Source organism: Populus euphratica, unplaced genomic scaffold, assembly GCF_000495115.2.
Source record: "Populus euphratica unplaced genomic scaffold, PopEup_1.0 scaffold52.1, whole genome shotgun sequence".
NCBI classification, from domain to species: Eukaryota; Viridiplantae; Streptophyta; class Magnoliopsida; order Malpighiales; family Salicaceae; genus Populus; species Populus euphratica.
In genome coordinates this window covers 199,143-222,807 of record NW_011499933.1, presented here as the reverse complement: position 1 = coordinate 222,807, position 23,665 = coordinate 199,143, and the positions used below count along the sequence as shown (strand labels likewise).

Genomic DNA, 23,665 nt, shown 5'->3' with positions numbered 1-23,665 from the left:
GTAAAATTATAAAAAAAAATTGGGGAAATAATATGATTTAGCCTTAAGATTTATTCATGGCTTTCGAGAAATCATGTAAGGTGAAAATATCATGTATGGCTATGGAAATAGTGATGTCATTACCGATTATGATTACCAATCAATTGAGTACAATCAAAGTACAATCTAGGTGTTAAAGATTGCATGTTCTTTTGACGTGGATGCTTGAATTAGTTGCATTGTATGTGAGTTGGTAGCATAAGAGGGAAGGGGAAGCATAGAGAGTTTTTGGTCTCTGAATAGGAGTGGTTCTTGGGTATCGATGACTTCAAAGATTAGTTATTTCAAATGATAGTGATTTATGGTGAAGGTCAGAGACAACATTGAACATACAGTACAGTTCTTAAACAGGCAGCTCAAGTCGTAATGCTGTTTGGTTCTTGGATTATGTATCTTGAACTGAATCAAAACATGACACTAGATGAGATAATTCCCACATTTATAGTTACAAGATGGAGCGGAACTGATGTGTGGGACCTTTACGAGGAGGCGGATTCTAGGTTTATGGTTTTTCCTTTTATCTTTTTATGACAAACACATTTCATTTAGTTATTAAGGTTGTTCGTGATGAAGTCTTGTACACACCATATTCGGTGGATACACGCGCTAATTAGTTCCAACATACTGATTTTGGCAAAGTTTCTCTGAGAGTGATTAGCTATGATGCTTTAAAAGCAGCTCAAAATGTTTTATTGTCTTCATTTTTGGAGAAGACAAGTGCACTCTGTGACCAAGAAATTACTCTGTATTGCCTCTCGATCTGGAGAACTGAGAGCTATTTTACATTTTCCATTGATCTAATCCTTAGTCAATGATAAGATTATGCTAGAGGTTATACTCCAACAGAAAGATCTACATACTGTCCCTCTTGTGGGCTGCTCTCTGATAGATTTTTACTTAGTCAATGATAAGATTATGCTAGAGGTTTTACTCCAACATAAAGATCTACATACTGTCCCTCTTGTGTGCTGCTCTCCCACCTATGTTCTTTATTCTTACCTGGAAATATTATAATCGTCGCTGCAGATTATTCTTTGTGAAACATCCATCTCTCCATTCTGGACATTCCAAATCAAGAAAGCATCCGCAGGGGTTATCTCCTTTGGATAAGGTTTCTAGGTTTTCATATCTTCCTGATGGTACGAAAATATGTACTTCTGAAATGAGGAAAAAAAACCCCTTTTTATAGAACAGAGAATCAGAATGGTTGGTTATTGGCCATTTCCTGTCATGTTTTGAAAGGTAGAACCAAGCATTTTCTTATGAATGAAAAGTACTATTTGAGTTCTTATGTTATTATTTATCTTCCACGTGTTGCCGTTATTTACTAATGTGATTTGTTTTTGTTGATTGAACTTTTGGGTGGTTGTTGGAAGATTTTGTCTGGTTTTGCTCGTGATCAAAGACGGTTTTCCAGCAAGGTGTAAATGTGCTACTGTCTCTGCTTGCATTAAAGATAAGAGAGATGGGTAGCTCAAGGTTGGAAGAGACTGATTTAAATGTTGCTGATGGTGACTAGACACCACATTCATTAAGTTTGGTTTTGAAAAAAAACCTCAAAAAATGAAAAACAAAACCATACAGACGATTGGTAGCTATGGGTAATCCAAGTAGTCTTGATCAATAAAGGATGAACCAATGATGCTTCCCTCTCAAAGGCCATGGAAATTGGAAATTTCCCTCTAAAAATCGCTTGGTGGTTTCTTGTTTATTGATCAAGTTGAAACATGCAGAGTTAACCTTGTTTCCCTAACATTTGGGTCCTATTTTTCATTACCAAGCCTGGCGGCTATTAAATTGGTCTCTTCCGTCCCTCTAACTACATATTTGTCCTTGTGACCAGAAGAGAGATGCTATTAATGGTATGTCTGTCCATAACTATACCTGTTCATATGATTCTAGTAAATTTGATTTGGTTTTGTGATCGTGTCCATTAATAATTTTTACAAATGTGTTCCGCCTAAACGTTAGGAGGATGCAACAAACCAAGAGACGGAATAATTTCCTGAAAAAGATGGTGAATGGAGAAGTAATGAATGCATGGATAGTATCAGCTAAATAATGTGTCATGTTTGCAAGGGTTAGCATAACATAACAAAATTATCGTGGTTATGTTAAGGGGTGTCCCTTCAGCAGCAGCAGCAGCAGAAAAAGGAAGAGGAGATGAAGAAATTCTTTGTTGCATGGAGATTTGTTGGTGCGTTCACAAGAAATTCTATCGCAGCCACCCATTGATTCAAATTTCGAGATGATAAATCACTTACCATCCAAGTGAAACATCAAAATTGGAAGGTACTTGGAATCCATAGAGGGTCTTTCACTTGAAACATGTTTTGCATGAAATGACTGCTCTCAAAACTACAAGCTGCCCATTGAATTCACTGAGTCTTGATTTTGACCATCATAGAAAGCAAAGACCCCTTATAGACTATTTTGCCCCCAACCTCTTGGCATATGTGAAGATGATGTAGCTGTAACTGGTTGAAAGGGAGCAGGATTCAAACAGGAAGAAAATGTATCACAGATAAGCCAGGTGACGTGATTGCTTTTGCAACACACTACGCTTGCATTTCCTCTCTTCCTCGGAATCAATTCCATTATTTTCAGCAGCAAAGCAATCATGGTTGAACGTCAGGCAGGACTTCTATCGTAGCTCTAGGAGAAAAAGCTCATCTGGGATAAGAAACTTGCTGTCGACAAGAATTTGATATGGCAACCATGAAGACCTTATAAAGCACATTCAGAATCTAGACAGAAGATAAAGTGGTATTAACAGAGCTATGTTTAGTTCAATTCTCTGAATAAAGCTGTCTTTCTACATTTCTGTGAACATACAACAAAAGGGACCGCGGCGATAATTTACCTGGACAAAGTTTCAAAACATTGGCCACCAGAACAACAGAACTTTCTGGGTATAATGAGGCTCAAGAGCCAAAATATTACAATGATGGCAGCCCCATTTCATCTATGTAGATACCACAAAAATTATGGGCCTGGTCTTTCCTCAGAAAATCTTGGAAGTTGAACAAGTGAATTCACTCGAGTGACTCCTTCCAAACCTAACCAACTCTGATCCTCAGCATTATTCACTGCTCCGCCATCTCCATCAACTTCAACAGCTTGCCTTCCATAATTATCAATTTCTTCTGCAGATCTAACTGTAAAATTTCTTTGCAAACATGGCTCAGATTTCTGCCCATCATCTGATTCAGCAGCATTGCCAGAATGATTGCTCTGATCAAGAGTTGCTGAGGAAAAGCCTTGTTCATCATAATCCGATTCTGAGTCCATTTTCCCGTCCAGAAATAAGCAAACAACAGCACAGTCATCCATCTTTGAAGTTGGGTATTTGAGCTTCCATTCACGAGCAGCTGAGTCCACCAGAATTCTTGCAGCTGATGCCCGTGTTGGAGCTGAGGATACAATCTCAACCACCTCTTCGTTGCTCAAGACATCCCAAACCTGTGCAATTCAAACTTAACATTTAGCACAGAAGAAAGTAGTGCGTGAGTCAAAAAAAAAAAAAAACGAATATTGCCAAGCATTGTCTCGGAAAAAGAAAAAAAGAACATATCAAGGTTACAGTTCTGGTATTTCAAAATTGCTGAGGTGTAAATAGCTTTGATATTACATTACTGTTTAGCATTTCTGTATTCTTGATGAAATTGGATAGGTGAGCCTAAAAGATTTGGCAATCCAATCAAGATGATGCACATGCATCACAATCAGAAACTCAATATATCAAAAAATAACATATGGAAAAGCTTGCACAAGACAGGATTACATGGAAGTCAGAATAGATTGGGAACATCAGGAACTCATTTTGACTCAAAAGCTCAATCATAGAACAATGCAACACTATTCAAAGCAAAACATGACTGGCCATTGTAAGTTTGTAACATAGCTGTCATGGAATGGCATCTGACAGCTGGGTCAATCTATTTGCTGCTTAGGTTTGAAGAACCCTCAATTCAATCTATAGGCATACAAAATCCACAGTGTCAGATGGCCCATTATGATCCACCCCGTTGAGTTCTCTTTTTTCCCTTGTATGCCTTTCAAAAAAAAGTGTTATTGCCTGATTGGTATTTATATACACTTGACACTCCTCTACAAGCTTTCCTCTCCACCATATATCCAGATGGTAACCAGAGTCATTAAACATTCAGTCAGTAATATATAGGACCTTAGAAATATCAAATTGAAAAGTCTCAACAGCTGAGTATCTCAAAATAAAATAAATCCAGATTCAATAAAATGAACCACAAATATATCAGAGGAGAAAACTTACCCCATCTGAGGCAAGAACGATGAATTGATCCCTCTCTGTAAGGGTCCGATGTGAAAACTCAGGTATGGAGATCACTCCATATTCCTTCAAACAGAAGTCACCAAAAGCCCGAGCCATTGCCAAGCCAGGGGCATCATCAAATGGTAACCAAACTCTTGGCACTTCAGGCTCATCTTGCAATGCAAACACCCTACCTTTACACCGCTTAATTCTTTCAGCTTCCCCTGCAACAATTTCGTTTCATGTCAACTCCTGGATTTGGAAAGATGGGTATACCACCAAAATACATAGCTAAGTGTAATGCCTATGACCTACTTGGCAAATCAGGCTTCAGATCAACAGTCAACTGGACTGCCACCATGGAATCATTGCTGTCCTTAGATCCCATGATTGCACGGGAATCCCCAATATATCCCATGAATAGATTGGAGCCCTTTAAAATCACAAATAAATGTATACAATAAGGCTAAAGCTAAACAAGTGGAACATGAAGAGTGATCTATACTTCCTACAAGCTAAATGAATGGAATATCACCACTGAGTTGTCTACCCTACAATACCTGTTTCACAATAGTGATAGCTGTGCTCCCACTGCAGAAGCAGTCCAAATTCGGATGGGATTTCAGCTCTTTATCCATGGCCTTATATGACTTCAGGAATGCTTCTCTCCATAAAGAATTCAATTTATCCTCGACAGAGCCATCCTTGTCCAAATCCCCAACATCTGATTTCATCAAATTCCCCTTGAAACAAGCTTGATCTGACCCATTTTGCCTTGACTGACAAGAGTTCAAAAATGATTGCAATTTTACAGGCAGGGCATCCCTGACCTTGCGGGCAACTAGATGGCCATGAGGACCATGACCATCAAAAACACCACAGAAGGTCGCATCCTCTGACATGAAATCCTACATAGATCCAAAGTGAGACTAAGCATTTAACTCCAAATGTTATTAAAAGCTAATCTCGATGGAAAATGAAACTTACTTCCCACACAATCATTGCATCCTGGTTTATGCCCTTGCGACCCTGCTGTGTGAATATACAAGAAGTTCGGCTCTTTCCATTGGTGAAAACCCTGTTAGGTATGGATGGTAAATGTTGTAGTGTGACCACATGATCAGAGAATGTTCTTTTAGTTCTCTTTTGCCGGCAAAAACCAATCCCCAAGCAAGGCAGAGGAAATGGTTCTCCATTGCTCTTACTGCTGCAAGCATTCCGACTAGTTGAAACACAAGCTCCCATTTGCTCAATCCCAGAACAAAGACATCTATGGTTTAATTAATAGAAAAGTTTCCTCTTATTTCCAGAACAGATCTAGCGTTAAATTCCGAATTTTGCTAGCTAGTCAACCAAGAAAAAGACTATCTAAAACATCAAAGATTCCCACACTAGTCACTGTACACCCCAACGTAGAAAACCATGACCTTTTTAATCTTGGTCAAATATAATCCACAAGTGATTGCGCAAATCAACGATTAAACGGGCTGAACACAAACAAAAGGACAGCAGTTAATGATTGTTAATTAAATACCTTGCTAGAAACCAGAGATGACTGCAAGTAACTAAACTCTCTACAAATCAAACAAAACCAAATTTAATAATCTTCCATGTGACCTTGGAATAGGATATTCTTAAAAGGCTGTCCTAATATATTTTCCTTCATAAGGTTTCACATTATTGTCACACTACTTGGAGAGTTAAAATCATGTTACTTAAGAATCCACAAAAAATAACTAAGAAACTGAAGCCAACAAAGAGAGAAGCATAAAATTCAAGAACAAATCAGAAAACAAGAAACCTGTTTGTCCTGCCAAGTAAAATGCATCAAAATACACTACAATCATAAGAATACTGTTTGTCCTGCCAAGTAAAATGCATCAAATACACTACAATCATAAGAATAATATGAACGTATTTTCATGATTCTTCAATTCTTACCTTTTATGCTTGAGTAGAGAACCAAGGAAAAGATCAAAACAAAGAGTTGAAAAGTAGCATACTATTTGGCACAACCTCAATTAAAACCCTCAGATTTCTGGTGGGTTGTCCATAAAAGACATAAAGATAGAACAAAGTATGCATTTTGCAATTAGTTTCCACTTAAAAAAAAGAAACCCATCAAAGCAACTTCAAAATTAAGACGGGACCGTTATTTCAAAGTAAAGAGAGAGGGAGGGGGGAGGGGAAACGTAGAACTTTGAATTCCCACTAGAGAGAAAACCAAGAAGAGATAAAGCAGAAACAGAAAAGTAAAAAAAGGACGAAACAAAGGTATGATTTTGTCAAAACAGAATCAAAAGATGGCCTTAAAAAGAGAGTATAACAAATATATCAACTATTACATAATTATCATTAACAAAGCGAGAGAACCACACACAAAAAATAATTATCATTAACAAAGCGAGAGAACCACAAATAAAAAAAGGAGCAAAACAACACACTTCAAAACAAAAATTTACCAGGACTGGAAACTTGTTTGGCCTACCAACTCAACCCAGCTCAAACTCTGCTTAACTTGTATGGCCAACTGCCAACTCGACCCAACTCAAACTCTGTTTCCCTCTTGGGCCACTCAAAAAATGCTAAAAACAAAGAATATAAATTCAAAATTTCCCATTTATCAAGAACCCCATTTTGTATACCATAGCAGAGAACAGAAAGTCTCAATTTTTAAAAGCAAAAATACTCCATCATCCATTAAGCATGCATCTTTCTTTTATCCTTTGGTTTCCCCAGTTGCCTCTGTAAACAATTAGAGTTAGCTAATGAACACTTTAAGTTAAAGTTGTCAGATCTTTAAGCCTTCTTGCATTAAGTGTTGACATTATCTTAAACAAACAAAGACAACAAAGAAGACATATTTATCATTTAATCATTGAAACACAAGCAAAGTTCATGAAACGGGACATCAAAACTGGAACAAAGACAGCACCTTTGATATTTTGTCGAGAAGTGAAACAAAACAAGTTCAGAGTTTAAGATAAGAAGACCTGAGCAAAACCCATAGAGAAACAAAATATGTTGAAATAAAAAACATGAGAGAGAGAGAGAGAGAGAGAGAGAGAGGGGTGAACTTGTTTGTGCGTGGATGCATTAATTGTAAAAGCAAGCAAAGCAGGCGAGAGGGAGGGACGTTGGCCGGCAGTAACTGATGTGTTAAGGGTGTGGTGGGCTCAGAGCCTAAATGATGATTTTTCCTTTTAGATAATTTTGTTGTTAAGGAAAATAACACTCGCATTTGTTAAGCGCGTTGGTTACTGATGCATTAATTGATGTCAAATGTTGATGGCAAAAATGGAGGTTTCCATGAAAGGCAGGATGAAGCTGAGAGTTAAGACATCTAATATTTGCTTTTAAATTCGCATTTCAAATGATCTAGATGAAAAAAAAAATTAAAAAAATTATTTTTTATATATTTTTACATCATTATAATATATTTATAGAAAAAATAATTTTAAAAAATAAAAATATATATCATTTTAATACATTTTAAAATAAATAATATTTTGAAAAATAACTCCTACTACACTCTTAAATAACTTTTAAGAATTGATTTTTTTGAGGGAATTTTAATGGTATTTTAGTTATAATTTAAATTTTGTTGATTTTTATGGTGTTCAACCAAAAATATTAAAGCTACGTTTTTATTTTTTGAGTTTTTAAATTATAATAATTTAATATAAAATCTAACCAAAATTGTTCATGTCACGCTAATATTACTTGCTTGATATATAAAAAATAAACATGGTGAGAGAGAAATGACATGATAACAAATTAGAAATATATATTTAATGGTGGCTAATGAACTAATAAAACAACCACATTTAATGATCAATACTTGGTAATAAAAAAATTATAATTTTATATGAATTTGATTAATATTTTTTTTTAAATTTTAATTAAAAAAATACTATATAAAAACATGAGGGACAGAGAGAGAGACAGAGAGGTGAACTTGTTTGTGCGTGGATGCATTAATTGTAAAAGCAAGCAAAGCAGGCGAGAGGGAGGGACGTTGGCCGGCAGTAACTGATGTGTTAAGGGTGTGGTGGGCTCAGAGCCTAAATGATGATTTTTCCTTTTAGATAATTTTGTTGTTAAGGAAAATAACACTCGCATTTGTTAAAGCGCGTTGGTTACTGATGCATTAATTGATGTCAAATGTTGATAGCAAAAATGGAGGTTTCTATGAAAGGCAGGATGGAGTTGAGAGTTAAAGACATCTAAGATTTGCTTTTAAATTTGCATTTCAAATGATCTTGATGAAAATAATAATAATAATAATAATAATTTTTATATATTTTTACATCATTTTAATATATTGATAGAAAAAATAATTTAAAAAATAAAAAAATATTATTTTAATACATTTTAAAATAAATACTATTTCAAAAAGTAAATCCTACTATACTCTTAAATAACTTTTAAAAATTGATTTTTTTGAGGGAATTTTAATGATATTTTACTTATAATTTAAATTTTGTTGATTTTTATGGTGTTTCAACCGAAAATATTAAAGCTACTTTTTTATTTTATGATTTTTTAAATTATAATAATTTAATATATAATGTAACCAAAATTGTTAATGTCACGCTAACATTACTTGATATATAAATAATAAGCACGGCGAAAGAGAAATGACATAATAAGAGATTAGAAATATATATTTAATGTTGGCTAATGAACTAACAAAACAACAACATCTAATAATCAATACTTAGCAATTACAAAAACCTATAATTTTATATGAATTTTATTAATAACTATTATTAAGATTTTAATTAAAAAAATACTATAAATTATAATTTTTAAAAATTTATTACTTTAAAACACAATAAAAAATTATCTTGAAATCAAATAAACATTATTTTTGTGAATTATCTTTAGAAATTGACAATCAAAACTTGATTGATGGTCATGTGATGGCCCATGGGTCCCTTGTTGGGAGCGCGTGTTTTACACTTGAAATGGAGAGCGTGAAAGGGAACGAATTCAAGGTTCAGAAGGGTGGGGATTTACTGTTAAAGGGGCAGGCCGAAAAGGGACACCTAGCCTGGGTCACGTGACGTGGCAGTACAAGGGGTAAAGGGTATTGAATGATGGGCCCCGAAAAAGGTTTTCGCAAGTGGTAGAATTCAGGCCCACAAACACTTACCCTCCGTGTTAGCCCTGCTGTCCTCCCTTCTCCTTTTCTTTTTTAAATAAATACCAAGTTTCCCTTTTTTCTTTTCTTTTATTTTCTTTTCTTTTCACAGAATACCTTAATTCTTGAAGATAGAATGGAGGGAAAAGTTGATGGGCCTTAGATGGGCCTTCTTGAATATAATATTTATTACAATCTCAGCAACATTCCTAACCTATCTATATGCCAGTAAATAATTTTTTGCCATGCACAAGTGTGCTTACATGCTTTATACTCTTGCAACGACACAATATATCTTCTTTAATTTTATAATTTTGAGCTCTGGAGTTCAGTGGTGATGAAGGAGGAAAAGAGACATTCTAGAATACATATGCAGCCTGTGTGGGCTAGCAGCTGTGTTATAATTACTGGCATGGAGCGTTGTTGGTTTTGGAACTGAATGCATATATAAATTAGATATATATTCAATGTTATGTATATTACATGCATATTTATGTATTTATTTATTCAAATACTAAATTATTGTTAGGTAATGTGATAATAACATAAAATAATCATTATGAAAGTACAAAAAATATTTTAATGCTAGTTTTAATTTTTATTATTATTTTTAAGTTATTTTGATGTTTTACTGTATTTTTTATTTTTTATATTTATTTAAATATTAATTTTTTCATTATCTAACGGGATAATAATAATAATAAAATCATTGTAAAAATATATATAAAAAATATTTTAATATATTTTTAAATAAATAACAATATTTATTAAAATATTAAACGCCACCCACCTGGCTTGTCAATGGGTCCTCATTCTTTATTTCTAGAAAAAAAAAATTGATTCAGCCATCTCCAGCTCCAATCAGACAATGTCTTGGAAGCGTATTGACCTGAAAATAAAGTTGATGACAATTAATGAACAAACCAAATTTAGCTGAGGAATATAAATGCAAAAAAAAAAATTATTTCGTTTTCTTTTCTTTTTAGTAATCCTAAGGATTTATTGTGGTTACTTAAATAGCGCTGGGTTATTATCTAAAAAAAAAAAAAACAGAGACAGTTATTCCAAAAAAACACGTTGCCTTGACCTATCTATTTGAAAAGAGCGTAGGAGCATGAATTCATTATAAATTCATCTTATTCATATAATCAAAACATATTTTTATTTTTTTATATTTATTTTTTATCTAAAATAATAGTCAAATACAATCCTAAACTAGTCTTGAAGTCGTAAAAAAAAGAAATATATTTTATTATAATTATAATTTTAAATTTAAATTATATTCCATATTTTAAAAGCTTCAATTTTAATAATGAAGTATGTAAATAACTGGTTAGTTTTTAGTTTACTTTTATAAAGATTATCAATTCGAATTTAACGAAACTCTAAACTACTAAATATTTTTATAGTTATTAATTTTAAAATTTATAAAATTAATTCAAATATACTTAAATTAATCCAAATATATATATAAAAAAAATAGTCTCTAAAAAGATGTTAAAGAAAATCTTTGGATTTTATAAACATTCCTTTAGAATTTTCAAAAGACCATAGATTCATTATTTCCATTCCCACACACTGAATTTTCAAAGACATCTAGAATCTTTTTCATAGTTTATTTATTTATTTATTTATTTCACTATTTGATGCTTTTGTTTATTCTTTTGGTGTTGGCGATCGATCAAAAGATATACTATCTTTTCCACGACCTTTTGGGATGGTTTCTCTAATGCTCTTTGCCTTTACAACGTAGTCAAGAACGTAGGCCCTCCTTTTCCCTTTGTACATGCATTTCTTCACTTCAATTTCTTGTGTCACAAATCATTATTTAGTGCCTTCATGATTATCGTTTTCCTTTTACAACAACCCACCATTCATGTCCTCTCCACGCTCCTTTCTTCTGTGTCTCGCTCTTTAATCACATTCTGTTCCTTCTTATTATGCAAATCTTGCTGATTTTCATAAGTTATTAGTTAAATTATTATTATTCTTACTGTTACTATCATCATTAATTATAAATTACAAGACAAGACGCACTCACGAATCTAGAAAGGGAATTTTTTTTTTTATCGTGTTCTAACTTTAATGATTTGGATTGAAATGGGATTGTATGAAAAGGGTCCTAATGAAATTTTATAAAAACTTTTAAAAGAATTTACTTAAAATTTTTATTTTTATATTTTTAAATTATTTTAATATATCTTCAAAATTCTAAACATAATAATTATCACAGTACTAAATAAATTTTTTAAAAAATAAATTAATAAGAAGTTGAATTACCACAAGCAACCGATCGTATTCATATTTAAATTTAAAAAATATGACAAAACATCAAGAGAATCCCGATCATTTATTTTAATTTAGCTTCACAGAAATCAAGTAATAGTAAACTTCTCTCTCTCTCTTCTTTTATGAATCATAATCCTTTCTTTCTTTGCTCTGGAAAAAATAAAATGGTAACTTAATTCTTTTGTTCTCCAAGGATGTTTATCCTCCGGCGAGCTTCATAGCTCTGCTGGCTCTCACACAGGAGTCTGCTTGACTTGGCGATGATGTTTGAATGATACACTTAGCCCTAATTAATTATATGCCTAGCAGAAGAAAAAGCTTCAGCCTTTTCAGGTAAGAAAGGAAGGATAATGCGCTATGGCATGGAACTAAGTGAAAGGGTACAAAATAAAATGATTAAAAAGGTGATGCCAAAACTCTAACCTTATCTTCTTTACGAAGCAAGAAGCACTTTATCTTCAAATATTTTAAATCGAAATCCCCTTAAAGCATGGGCAATACATGGTGGCTTACATAAATTACACAAAGTTGAATGGATCCAAGTTGTAGTCAATGGAGATTGGGGTCCAAGCTAATTATTCCCCCCATTTCTATGAAAAGTAAATCTCGGCTAAACCTTGTTTCAAAACCAATGTGCTATCATCAATCACAATTAGGTAATGCTTAGAGGTTAAAATTGTTTATAAATCAATTTAATTTAAAATTTTAAAAATTAATTTAATCTAAAAAATTAAATTATTAAAAGATATTCTAATATATAATTTATATTATTATTTAATATATTTTTTAAGTGAAATATTTTGAATTTAAAATTAGTATAGACTCACACTATTTTATACTTAAATTTTATTAAATAAACAGAAATAATAAGATTTAAAATCGTAATTGTTCTGATATTAAAGTTTTAATATCATATCAAAAAACAAATTAAATCCAAAAAATTTAATTGTTGGAAAAATTTAAATTATTGAAGGGATCTCAAAATATAATTTATATTATTTTTTAATAAAAATAATATAAGATTTGATATAATATATCAAAAATACAAAGAAAATAAGATTGTGTTTGATAATTATATACTAAGATACTATAATTATTATATTTTACTCTTGATTTATATTATTATTAAAACTGACTTGCCTGAATATCTTTTTAAATATAGTTTATTTTTTTTAATAATTTAAAATGATAATTTCTTCATTGATTAAAATCAAGTTAATAAATCTAGTAGTAAGCATACAATATTTTATTTTCAATGAATATTATAGATTACATCTACTAAGTTATTAATATTCCAAGTTTCATAGGTTAAATCTAGAGTTATATATAAAAACATAAATTAATATAAATTCTGATAAAAACATAAATAAATTTAGTGTAAATATATTAAAAATCTATATTATATTTTGATTAATTATTTTTCATTTATTTCTCATTTCATAAAATGATAGATAAATTTCTGTGATATAATAATGTTGCAATGAATAATATGTATATATATATGTATATATGTATGTATATATATATGTATGTATGTCAGAAAATAAATGTAAAAAAAGGAAGGGATCTGGCTAGCAATGAATAATATATATATATATATATATGTCAGAAAATAAATGTGAAAAAAGGAAGGGATCTGGCTAAAAAAAGAAAGAAATATAACAAGCTTGGACCTGTGCCACATTATAGACACTAATGGGCTTCGAATGAAGCCCAGAAAAGCGTACTCTAGGATGCAGCCCGAGCTTTAAGCAAAGGATCAAACAACGCGCTTCTTCCTCTATAACTATCTAATCATTGTTTGGGCAGACTCATCGGAATCCGACTAACATTGTCGACGACCGCTCATATGTATACTTATGTGTACAAAAAATACAATCCGACTAACATTGTCGACGACCGCTCATGTATATACTTATGTATACAAAAAATGATGAATTTCACAGCAACTTCAGAATCATAATTATGAAGGTTGTTAGGCCATCAGCTCCGATAAAGATAGTCTTTAGCCTACGAGAAATGGCCTAATGAAATTATTCATAGAGTGAAAGCTGGGAGTGATTCGTCCATTCATGTAGCTCGGATTTTTTTTATTTATAATTTTGATATTAATACATTAAAATATTAATTTAAAACTAAAAAATTCAAAACTCTTAAAATCACTATTAAATTGTAATATCAAATGATGTTGATTTCTAATAATAATAGAAGCATTTTAGTTTAGGGAGTGCTTTACCTTTCAAGTTTCATTCAGGTAACAAATGGGTTTGTTTCTCATATCATTGTTCTAGGCTTCGATTTAAAAAGAGGTAACAAAATTTTTTTTTGTTTTGTTTTTTTAGTGAATGGGAGGATTGAATCCAAACTTTGAAAGATAACACAAAGGGAAATGGGAACTCCATGTTAGGCGAGAGGTTCCCTCCACGTCTTGGACATGGATGCGTGTCATTTAGCTTGGAATAACGTATTCAACCCTAAGTTATTGCAGATAAACATGGTTTGACATGGAGACCAGACAACCTTAGTCCTGGTAAGACATGCTGCCGGTCTCAATTTCTTGCCGATAATTATGGCAGGAAAGAGTGAGAGACAGTGAAGAAAAGTATTCCTCTTATCAATTTATCTTACATTATCTTTACTTGCTCGGCCAATTTTGAGGATAATTATGATTGACATGGTCATCCCAGTGAATTGACGTAGGCCCGATTTTATGTCCATTCGATAAAAAGGCCACATGACATGTCGATTTTAAGAAAATAGTCGTCTTTTTGTTTTTTGGGTAACCAAATCTTCCGAGGAGATAAGTCCCCCTTCATATATCTTCATGCATTGGAGATTGGTAAGCATGTTCAGGCCACATAATGGCAACGATATTCAATCAGCCCAGCAAAACTCAGTGTTAGCCCATGCTTTCAAATAAGTTTTATTGTTTCTCCCCTTCTTATTATTATTTAACCCAACCCATTCCGACCCCACGATTTATTTCAATAAAACCTTGCACCTCAATGAATTTTAAATTAAATTATATAAAAATTAATCTAGTTAATTTGGGTCAATCTGTAATTCAATAAAAAACCCGTTTGTCGTTTTATTTTCTTTAAAACATCATTTTATTTAAAAAAAAAAATCTTGAAACAAGCTTTATGAAGAATTCCATTCTATCTCTCCCTTGCTATAAACAAAAAATAGGGTTGCACCCTAGTAGCACATCCATTTTTATTTCGATCTTGTTGATTTTAAACTTTATTTACAAAGAAATAAAGTATTTAATGAGTTATAAATATGTCACTTTAAACTTTCGATCTTATTTGAATTAATTCAGATCAATAAATATTAATATATCTAACTCATAATTAAAGTTATTAGCTTAGCTTGATTTAATACCATCCGTTTTTATTATTAACACATGGATAGAAATATATTCCTTTAGATATTATTATTATTATTATTATTATTATTATTATTATTATTATTATTTAATGTTTACAGGTATTTTTTAATGAATTTGTACATCAATAGAGATTATTTTTTTCTTCAAATAAATTTGTATCCATCCGTTTTAATTATTAACACATGGATAGAAATATATTCCTTTAGATAACAAAATAATAAAAGAAGAAACAAACCTCCATTAGGAAAGAACCAAATTATGCCTCTTTTTTTTAAAAAAAAAAAAAAACTCGGGAAAGAACCAAATTATGCCTCTTTTTTTTTAAAAAAAAACCCAACATTTTTTCAAGTTTGGCCTTTATGCCTAAAAGGTTGGCAAAATTGTTCAAGATTTTTATTGAACAATGGTAGCATAGATGCAATTATGAACTGAATTTTAGGCAAATAATACGGAATAAATTAATTTTAGGCACATGTGATACCACCAATTAATTCAAAGTCGGCAAACCATCTTCATCTCTAGTTTATCTATATATAAATAACAAATATTTATTTATAAAATGCACCGTTTCTATTTACATGAAACACATCTATGGCCACCAAAACCCATGTGTATAACGTCACCAAGACTTCTATCCGTGGTAAGTTTTATCGCGTGACTGAAATGGTTTCCTTGTACAGTAATGGACCGTTCTATATCTAGAAGCCCCAAACTGAAGCATCGACAATCTTGGAATATTCCTACGTGGCTATATCTACTTCAATTTGGAGACTATTTCTCCACGTTTTTTAAAATTCTCTTTAAAAAAATTAATTTTTTATTTGTTTTGAATTAATATTATTATTTTTTATCTTGGATACTCGTATCCTTATCCAGACAACACATACCACTCTTTCTGGGGGTCAAATCTTCCATTGTTTCATCGAGTTGATATTATGATTGGGGACATAAAATTTATAAATGGAGTTCCCACTTGGCTAGTCTTCCAAAGGGATGAACAAGTGGTTGCAAATTCGTAAATATTCTTCTCTTCTTAGCTAGGTTGTGCAAATCTGCCCAACCTGTTTTGGCTTCTGCATTAATCACCAATTAATTTAGTTCTAACTAGCTCTTAGCCACATTAATTAAGAACACTAATCTTCGGCCTCGTGATCTTTAGAAAGATGCCCGAGAACAAAAATACTTCAATATGCTAATTATGAAATAAGTTTCCCATCTTTGATAGATCAATTTAGGGTTCCTAGAATCATCTGGCATAAAGAAAGGGCTATTATAATCAAGACCTGCGATTTATGAGATTGTAAGCATTTTCTTATTGATGGGATTTGTCCTCCCAACCAGAAAAAGTTTTCACTCAAATTTTATTGAAGGTAGCATTTGAACTTGCTAAACCCCTAACTAATACTTACAAGCAACTTCATTAATTAATTGATGCATAAAGACAAATTTTTATCTTAATCCTCCTCGGAGACAATCAAAATTCCCATGAATTCACAAACTTTTTGGTGTTTTGACTGCATAAAAAAAATCGGAAAATTAATGGGGAGTTGTTGCACCATGACAATAATCGGAAAAGGTGGCTCCATCCTCGACATCACCTAGCTAGGAGGCTAGGAGCCACTATTTCCTGCTACATTAAAATTAAAATTAAACTAAAAATCATAGGTCATTTTCTGTCGCTCAAAATATATATCATTGTGAAATAGTGAAATAAAATAACTATTTTTCCATTAATAAATAAAAATATTGAATCAGCCATTAGAGGTAAAACAATATTTTCTCGAACACTCATTGGTCATTACCATAGTTATTTAGGAAAAATTGATATCCTCATATTTTTTAGCATTATAAAGGTTATAGCATAATAAAGTGACTTAATTATCTCTAGAAACAAATGAATTTCAATGAGTATCTAAAAGATTTTTATTCTTTTTAATATATTAAAATGGTTGAATTACCTTTAAAAATAAAAGTTATTAAATTAACTTTCCAGGGGGTTCTTTATTTCTTATTCAGATTTATTTTTTTTAATTATTATTTGTTTTATTTAAAATAATTTATAAATTATATTTTTTATTTGTTAAATTTGGTCCCTATTAATTTTATTTTCATTCATTTTATTTTATATAGTTTTTAAAATTGAATTTTTTTTATAATTTAATCCTCATTCAGTTTTTTCTATAAAAATTGATTCTTATTTTTTTTATTGATATTTTTCTAACTTAAGAGAATTTGCTAAATTCATATATATATATATATATTAATTTTATTCTTTAACATTAAATTAGTTAAAAATTAAATTTCTTGATTGAATCCAAATTTAAAATTTTATGAGTTATAAGTTTTAGAAATTAATTCATATTTAGAAAATTCACTCAAATTTGTCAAAAAAAATTTTCAAATTTTAAGCTCTCTTTCTTTTCAAATTCACCCAACTTTGCTAGTTTTTTTTTTCAAATTTTAATTTTTTTTGTTTCATCCTTCAATATTTATTTAAATAAAGATTGAACTTTAATATTTTTTTTATTTATTTTCTATAAAATTTCTCACTGAATTTAAAAATGACTCGAGTTATCCCTTGTCTTATTGTTTGTTGTTCCTTGTTAAACTTAGTTTTTTTTTAAAAAAAGAATAGTATTTTATTTGAATTAAATTGTATTAATTAATTGATTATAAGCATAAAAATTAAGTTTTTTGATTAAACTCGGATCTAGAATTTCATAAATTATGAGCTTAGGATATTAACCATGATAACTACCCATATATATTTTTGTTTTTTTAAAAAAAAAAACTCATATTTTTTTTAATCTCATCTTTTAGTATTTATTTAACCAGAGACCTAGCTCTATTATTATTATTTTTTTTTCTTATAATGGATTTTCAAAGATTTTGAAAATTACATGAGTTATCTTTAATTTTTTTATTAATTGAATTTAGTTTGTTTTTAAAAATATTTATAAATTAAATTAATTAACTGAATATAAATATAAAATTTACTTTATGATATATTATTTATTTACTTTCTAGGTTGATATGCAACTTTTTTTAATATCATCACGTAACCTTATCACGGTGTCGTTAAAATCATTTCAATGAATTCTTTTTGGTTGATGGATGAGTTTCCAAAAAAAAAACTAGCATGATGCAAACATTTATTTTTAAAGAAACTAACTTAACCCGTGGTGCATCGTGAATCAGCTATCTAATTAATTATTTTGATATTTGAGGATTCGGTTGTTAGGATATGGTCCTTGACGTACGAATCTACCGAGCATTAATCTGATCTTAAATCTCACCTTTTGGTGTTTTCATGGACACGGATTGCATTACCATGCAAAACTCAAATATTTAAAAATGAGCAAATATATATATATATATGTATATATATATATAGACTTTGAGCAAAGCTCAATCACTACTGAGCTTGGAATCGAGCCCATATGACTTAGTTAAAAAAAATTAATAGATTAAATTAATTAATCATTGTTCGTTATTGTCTTCTCCAATCTTTCATTAGTTTGGTTTTATTATTGAATTGTGGTCAAATAGCTAACCATCTAGTAGATGATTACTTACAAATATTGTTAATTGTGTAAAAGAGCTCACCAATTATTCAGGAGTTTTTAATAAATATTGTTTTTTAAACACAAATTTAAGATTAAAAATCGCTTTTAAACAGCCAATTATAAACACACACACTTAATTATAAACATTTTAAGAACCAGAAATTTAAATCCACGTATTTTCCTAATTCGATAATTAATAAAATTGTTTAAATCAGGTGTGTATAAGCGTTTTATGATGAGAGTTTTTATTTGTTTTTTCGTTGGACCGAATTTCATTCAATCGACACTTTCTTTCTCTTCTCCTTTACTTTCTTGTTTATATTTTTTATTTTCTTATTTTTTTTTTAATATTTTCTAGTTCTCAATTCTGATAATGAAAATTAAGTTGATTAACAAATGGACTGAAAATTATTTTTATCTTCTCTCCCAAAACAGCAATAATGTCTTGACTATTGTACAAGTGACGACCACCTCGTTAGGTTTCAGGGCAAATTTCCGACCGTTTACCATCGACACCAATTTCGACTATTACCCCCACAGTAAGGCTCTTGACTTGCTTCCATCCATTCAATGCCTGCCGAAGGAAAAAAAAGTCTTCGAAGGCCATTAATTTATAGCCGTTCTTGTTGGGCAGCCATCAAAGCAGTGGAACCACTAGCCTTGCACCTCCACTTTCTTGCCTTTCTTTTCCACAAACGGCGACTCAGGTGAAATAGTATTTTCTCAATTCCTCCTTCTCTCTATCGAGACTATATATCTTCTTCTTCTTCCTTTTTTTTTTTTTTATGGGTAATGAGCACCATTAAATGGCCTCCCCCCTCCCTGCCGGTGGTTCATAAATTGATGTGTGGAATTTCTACTGCCGAGCATGATTTGGTGGAAGTTATTGAGATTAAATTTGCTCTGAAGCAATACTCAAACTCATTGATCTTGCAGTACCCTTTACATGGACATTTTTTTAGAAATTAAAAATAAATATAAATATTAAAAGATAAAACTACACAATTAAAATATTGTTATCACATAACTGATTCAATTCAAAGGACTAAATGATTATGTAAGGTCTAATAGATAATTAAGTTAGGCGACCACAGTGTTATTATCAAATAATTGATTCCATTCAAAAGATTAAGTAGGTCTAGAAGATAATTTTATATTTTTTTTAATTATAAGATATTTTTTAAAAACAAAATAACATTGATTTGAGAGTTTTTAATTAAATCAAATTTTAATTGGTTATACATGAAGTACCAAACAAGTATCTTGAATTTAATTACTAGTTCAACTTCATTTATTTTTTATAAAATTTATTTTAGGGTAAGTTTAATAATTTTATTTTATTTATTTATATAATTCAAGGTGTTCAAATCAGTTTATGTATATTATAATTAATTTTTATATCTATTAAATATTTTAAAAATTCAGTAAATATCGCAAGGATGATAAATATATATATATATAAAGAGTGAAACCCAACTACCGAAGGAAGGGAACAAGTATCTTCTCTTCTCTTTTTTTTTTCTTTCTAATTAATTTAGATAACACTTGTTAGTTGTTTTCTTTTTTCCTCTCTCCTTCTCTCCTTTTTTGTTTTTTAGTCTTTTTTTTTTCCTCAAGCTATTGTTTGCGGTCAGTTAATTTACCTTTTCTATGAATGGAATTCGTAGGGCAAAGTATTTGACCATCTGGATACCAATTTTTTCTTATGTTATCCATAATTTTGGCCGTTGATTTTGTCTCAAGACTAAAGTTTCTATTTAATTAATTCTTAGGTATAACTCACACTTTTTCTATGAACTGAGCACTTTTTGGTGGACGGTCGAATCATTCTGCTTATGGAGTCCAGCTTAATCTGAAATTAATTATGGATTTTATTTTTAAATGAAAGTCTTCTCTCTTGTGTCGTGTTTGGTTAGAAAATTCGTATCTTGAGGGAAAAAAATGGATATAGAAGCTAGGTAATGGTATTGATCTATACATTATTATAATTATTGAGTTCCAATTTTAAAGTTATTTATTAAATTTACACTAAATTAACTAACTGATACTAAAGATTTATTTTTAAAATAGTTTAATAAAATTTTTTTTTGTTGAAGTGCAAACTAGAGTACCCATATTTTTAAATATATTTTAATAAAAAAATTAGTTTTTGTTGAAGAACAAACTAGAGTACCCATATTTTTAAATATGGATTTTGTCATATTTATCTTCTTGTAATAAGTTTTAACTTCAAATTTGCTTAGCCTTTCTCGAGACGCAGTTGTGCTAACTTGATTTTCATGTTTTTATAATTAAGTAAAATAAAAACAATAATTTATTTCATATCAATTTTCATATTATTAATAATATATCTCTTTTTCTTAAAAAAACCCTATCCAATAATTCCTTGAACTAAGAATCAAGTACACTTGTATTTAATGAGGTATTGGGCTTAAATTAAATTATATAACTAACTTAAATCTAAAATTAATCAAGAATATATTACAAAGACCATACTTGTATTTAATGAGGCAAAATTTATATATTCATGAATACTAACTTTTGAATTTTATTTCAAAATCTTCTTGCTATAAATTTAAATAATATAAAAAATAAGACTTTTAAAATCGTTTAATAAAATCTTAGTTCCATCCAGCTGTAGTAAAATGAAAAGTTATAATTATATATTAATATAAATTTATATAGTGAGATATATGTTACGTAAACTCATTTTTTACTTGGATTATACCGACGACGACCTGATCTTTCTTTAAACTTGACTTCAAGATTGAAATCATCTTTGGAGTAATTCTCAGAGTTTACGAAAACCATGAACAGGCTAGTTAAATATCTCTTTAGTCTTCTTGACTCTTATTTTTGTAATAAATCCAATGGACACATACAATGAATTTTATAATATTGTTGCTTGTTTATTCCTATCAAAATTTCTACCCTTGACTAGCGGTGATATAAAGAAATATGGACCGACTGCCATTAACTTTAAAAGAAAAGGAAGTACGTGAAGTGGTTAAAACTAATGGCCATTTGCACCCAATATATCGAAGTTTGATATTTTAATCTGCAGATTTTTGTTTATTCAGTGGTTTTTTATTATACATTTCAACCAACCAAAATTAGGAATATATATATAAAAGACCACCCGTTTAGCTTTTAAAAATGTCCAAATTATATTATGGTCATGATCTGCATGGCTCTTGACCGACTTCCATAGCTCCATAATTGAGTGCGAAGGAAAGATAGTCTTCAAAAGTCTAGTTGACATTTTTGGCATGTTCACAGGCAGCCATCAAAGTAGGGTAGCCATGCACTAAGCTTCGTAGCTCAACTTGCTAACCTTTATTTTCCATATCAACCTGTGGTTTCAATGCGACGTCAAGATCAAGTTGTTCCATTGTTTTTGTCATTGGGTGATGAGAAAAATCGTAACATCTGAAAATAATTTTAGATCCTCTTCTTTTTCGAAAAGAAACGTAACCAATCATGTTTCAAGCTTTATTATCACTCTTGAAATATACGAATCATTATTATTATTATTATTTTAAGATGAAGGGTATTTGAAAATATAGTAATAGTTATTTTTTCATCACTCTTGAAACATAGGAATCATTATTTTTTATTTTTTTTAAGATGAGGGGTATATATTTAAAAATATAGTAATAGTTATTTTTTAAAAAAATTATTTAAAAATCTATTAAAATTTTTTATTTTTTAATATTAGTACTTCAAAACCATCTTAAAATACAAAATAAAAAATTGGAGTGAAGAAAAAATAAAAAATATTTTTTAAAAAAACTTTTAAAATATATAAACAAACATGCTTTTAGATCATTACCATTAATCTTAAATTTATTAATTTAAATATTAAAAAAATAATTAATTATGAAATGAAAGAATCCAAGAAAAATCCCCATCTATCAAAAGAATCTGAACCCCATGCCGAGGGACCATAGATGATTCGCATTGACTTGCCATCTTTTGGTGGGAACATAGAAAATTTTAGAGAAAACATTTTTTCTTTTTCTTTTTAAGGATGGAGCTAATTAGGCAACTTAGTCAAAATGAAAGCCACTAGAAAGCTTGGATATACTTTTTTTTTGGTGAAAAGGAGATTCCTATTCTCGTTTATCATCCTATATATTCTCAATTACATCTTAATAGGAACATATTTCAATCGAACATTACCCAGCTATTCCTTGTCTTAATATCTTTGCCTCAAAAATCATAAAAATGAGAGCCCGAATTTCTTAAAACATCTCCATTTTTGTTTAATGGTGAGATTAATTGGAAAATATTACATGGATGAGAGATCTAATTATGAATATTTTTGTTTGAGACCCATTTGAGGAATGCTCACAAGTCTTTATATACAACAACAAATGGTAATTTCTTTTTAATTTCCTACGGTGTTGGGAAATTGGTTTTTGATATGATTTATGGATATAAGATAAAATAATTAAAAGCAATATCTGCTCTGCTCGTATTTGAGGTTAAGATTATATTAAAAACTATAATGCAATATAAGTTCTTTAATAATGGATTATTAGGTGGTAAAAAAATCTCATATCCAAATGTTTATCTTATCTAGAAAGATCACAAGCTTTTTTAATATCTTGTGTAGAATTTTTTAGGTAACCAAAACTTTTAGAGAAAAAAAAAATCAATGCAGCATGGGTTTTGCTTAAAAACACCGACGTGCACTCAACTCTTGCTTGGGCATGGGTTCAGATTCATTGAATGTGTTTTGTTTGGTTAATTTTCCATCTTGTTTAACATTTGATGATTTTGGTTTTTTCTTCTAAAAAAAAATGTTAGCTATTAAACCGTAAAATATGTCATAACTTGTATTTTACCCCCAAATTTCCAGTATTTCCAAAAACATAAAAATATCATTTCAATCAATTTATGTCATTTCTTTATTTGTCAGCGCTGTCATTGATTTATAT

At 30.2% G+C, this 23,665-nt stretch overlaps 1 protein-coding gene across 1 annotated transcript; it reads right to left on the bottom strand.

Annotated features, from left to right (window-relative positions):
• Nucleotides 1–2,789: 2,789 nt before the first annotated feature.
• LOC105136209 (probable protein phosphatase 2C 52) lies at nucleotides 2,790–6,713 on the bottom strand. The gene is made up of 6 exons (XM_011041448.1): nucleotides 6,272–6,713; nucleotides 5,318–5,817; nucleotides 4,891–5,238; nucleotides 4,646–4,763; nucleotides 4,331–4,554; nucleotides 2,790–3,501 (listed from the first exon to the last, which is right to left on the bottom strand). Exons 2-6 carry the CDS (start codon nucleotides 5,573–5,575, stop codon nucleotides 3,025–3,027), a joined length of 1,425 nt encoding a protein of 474 aa, XP_011039750.1. The 5' UTR covers nucleotides 5,576–5,817; nucleotides 6,272–6,713; the 3' UTR covers nucleotides 2,790–3,024.
• Nucleotides 6,714–23,665: the final 16,952 nt, after the last annotated feature.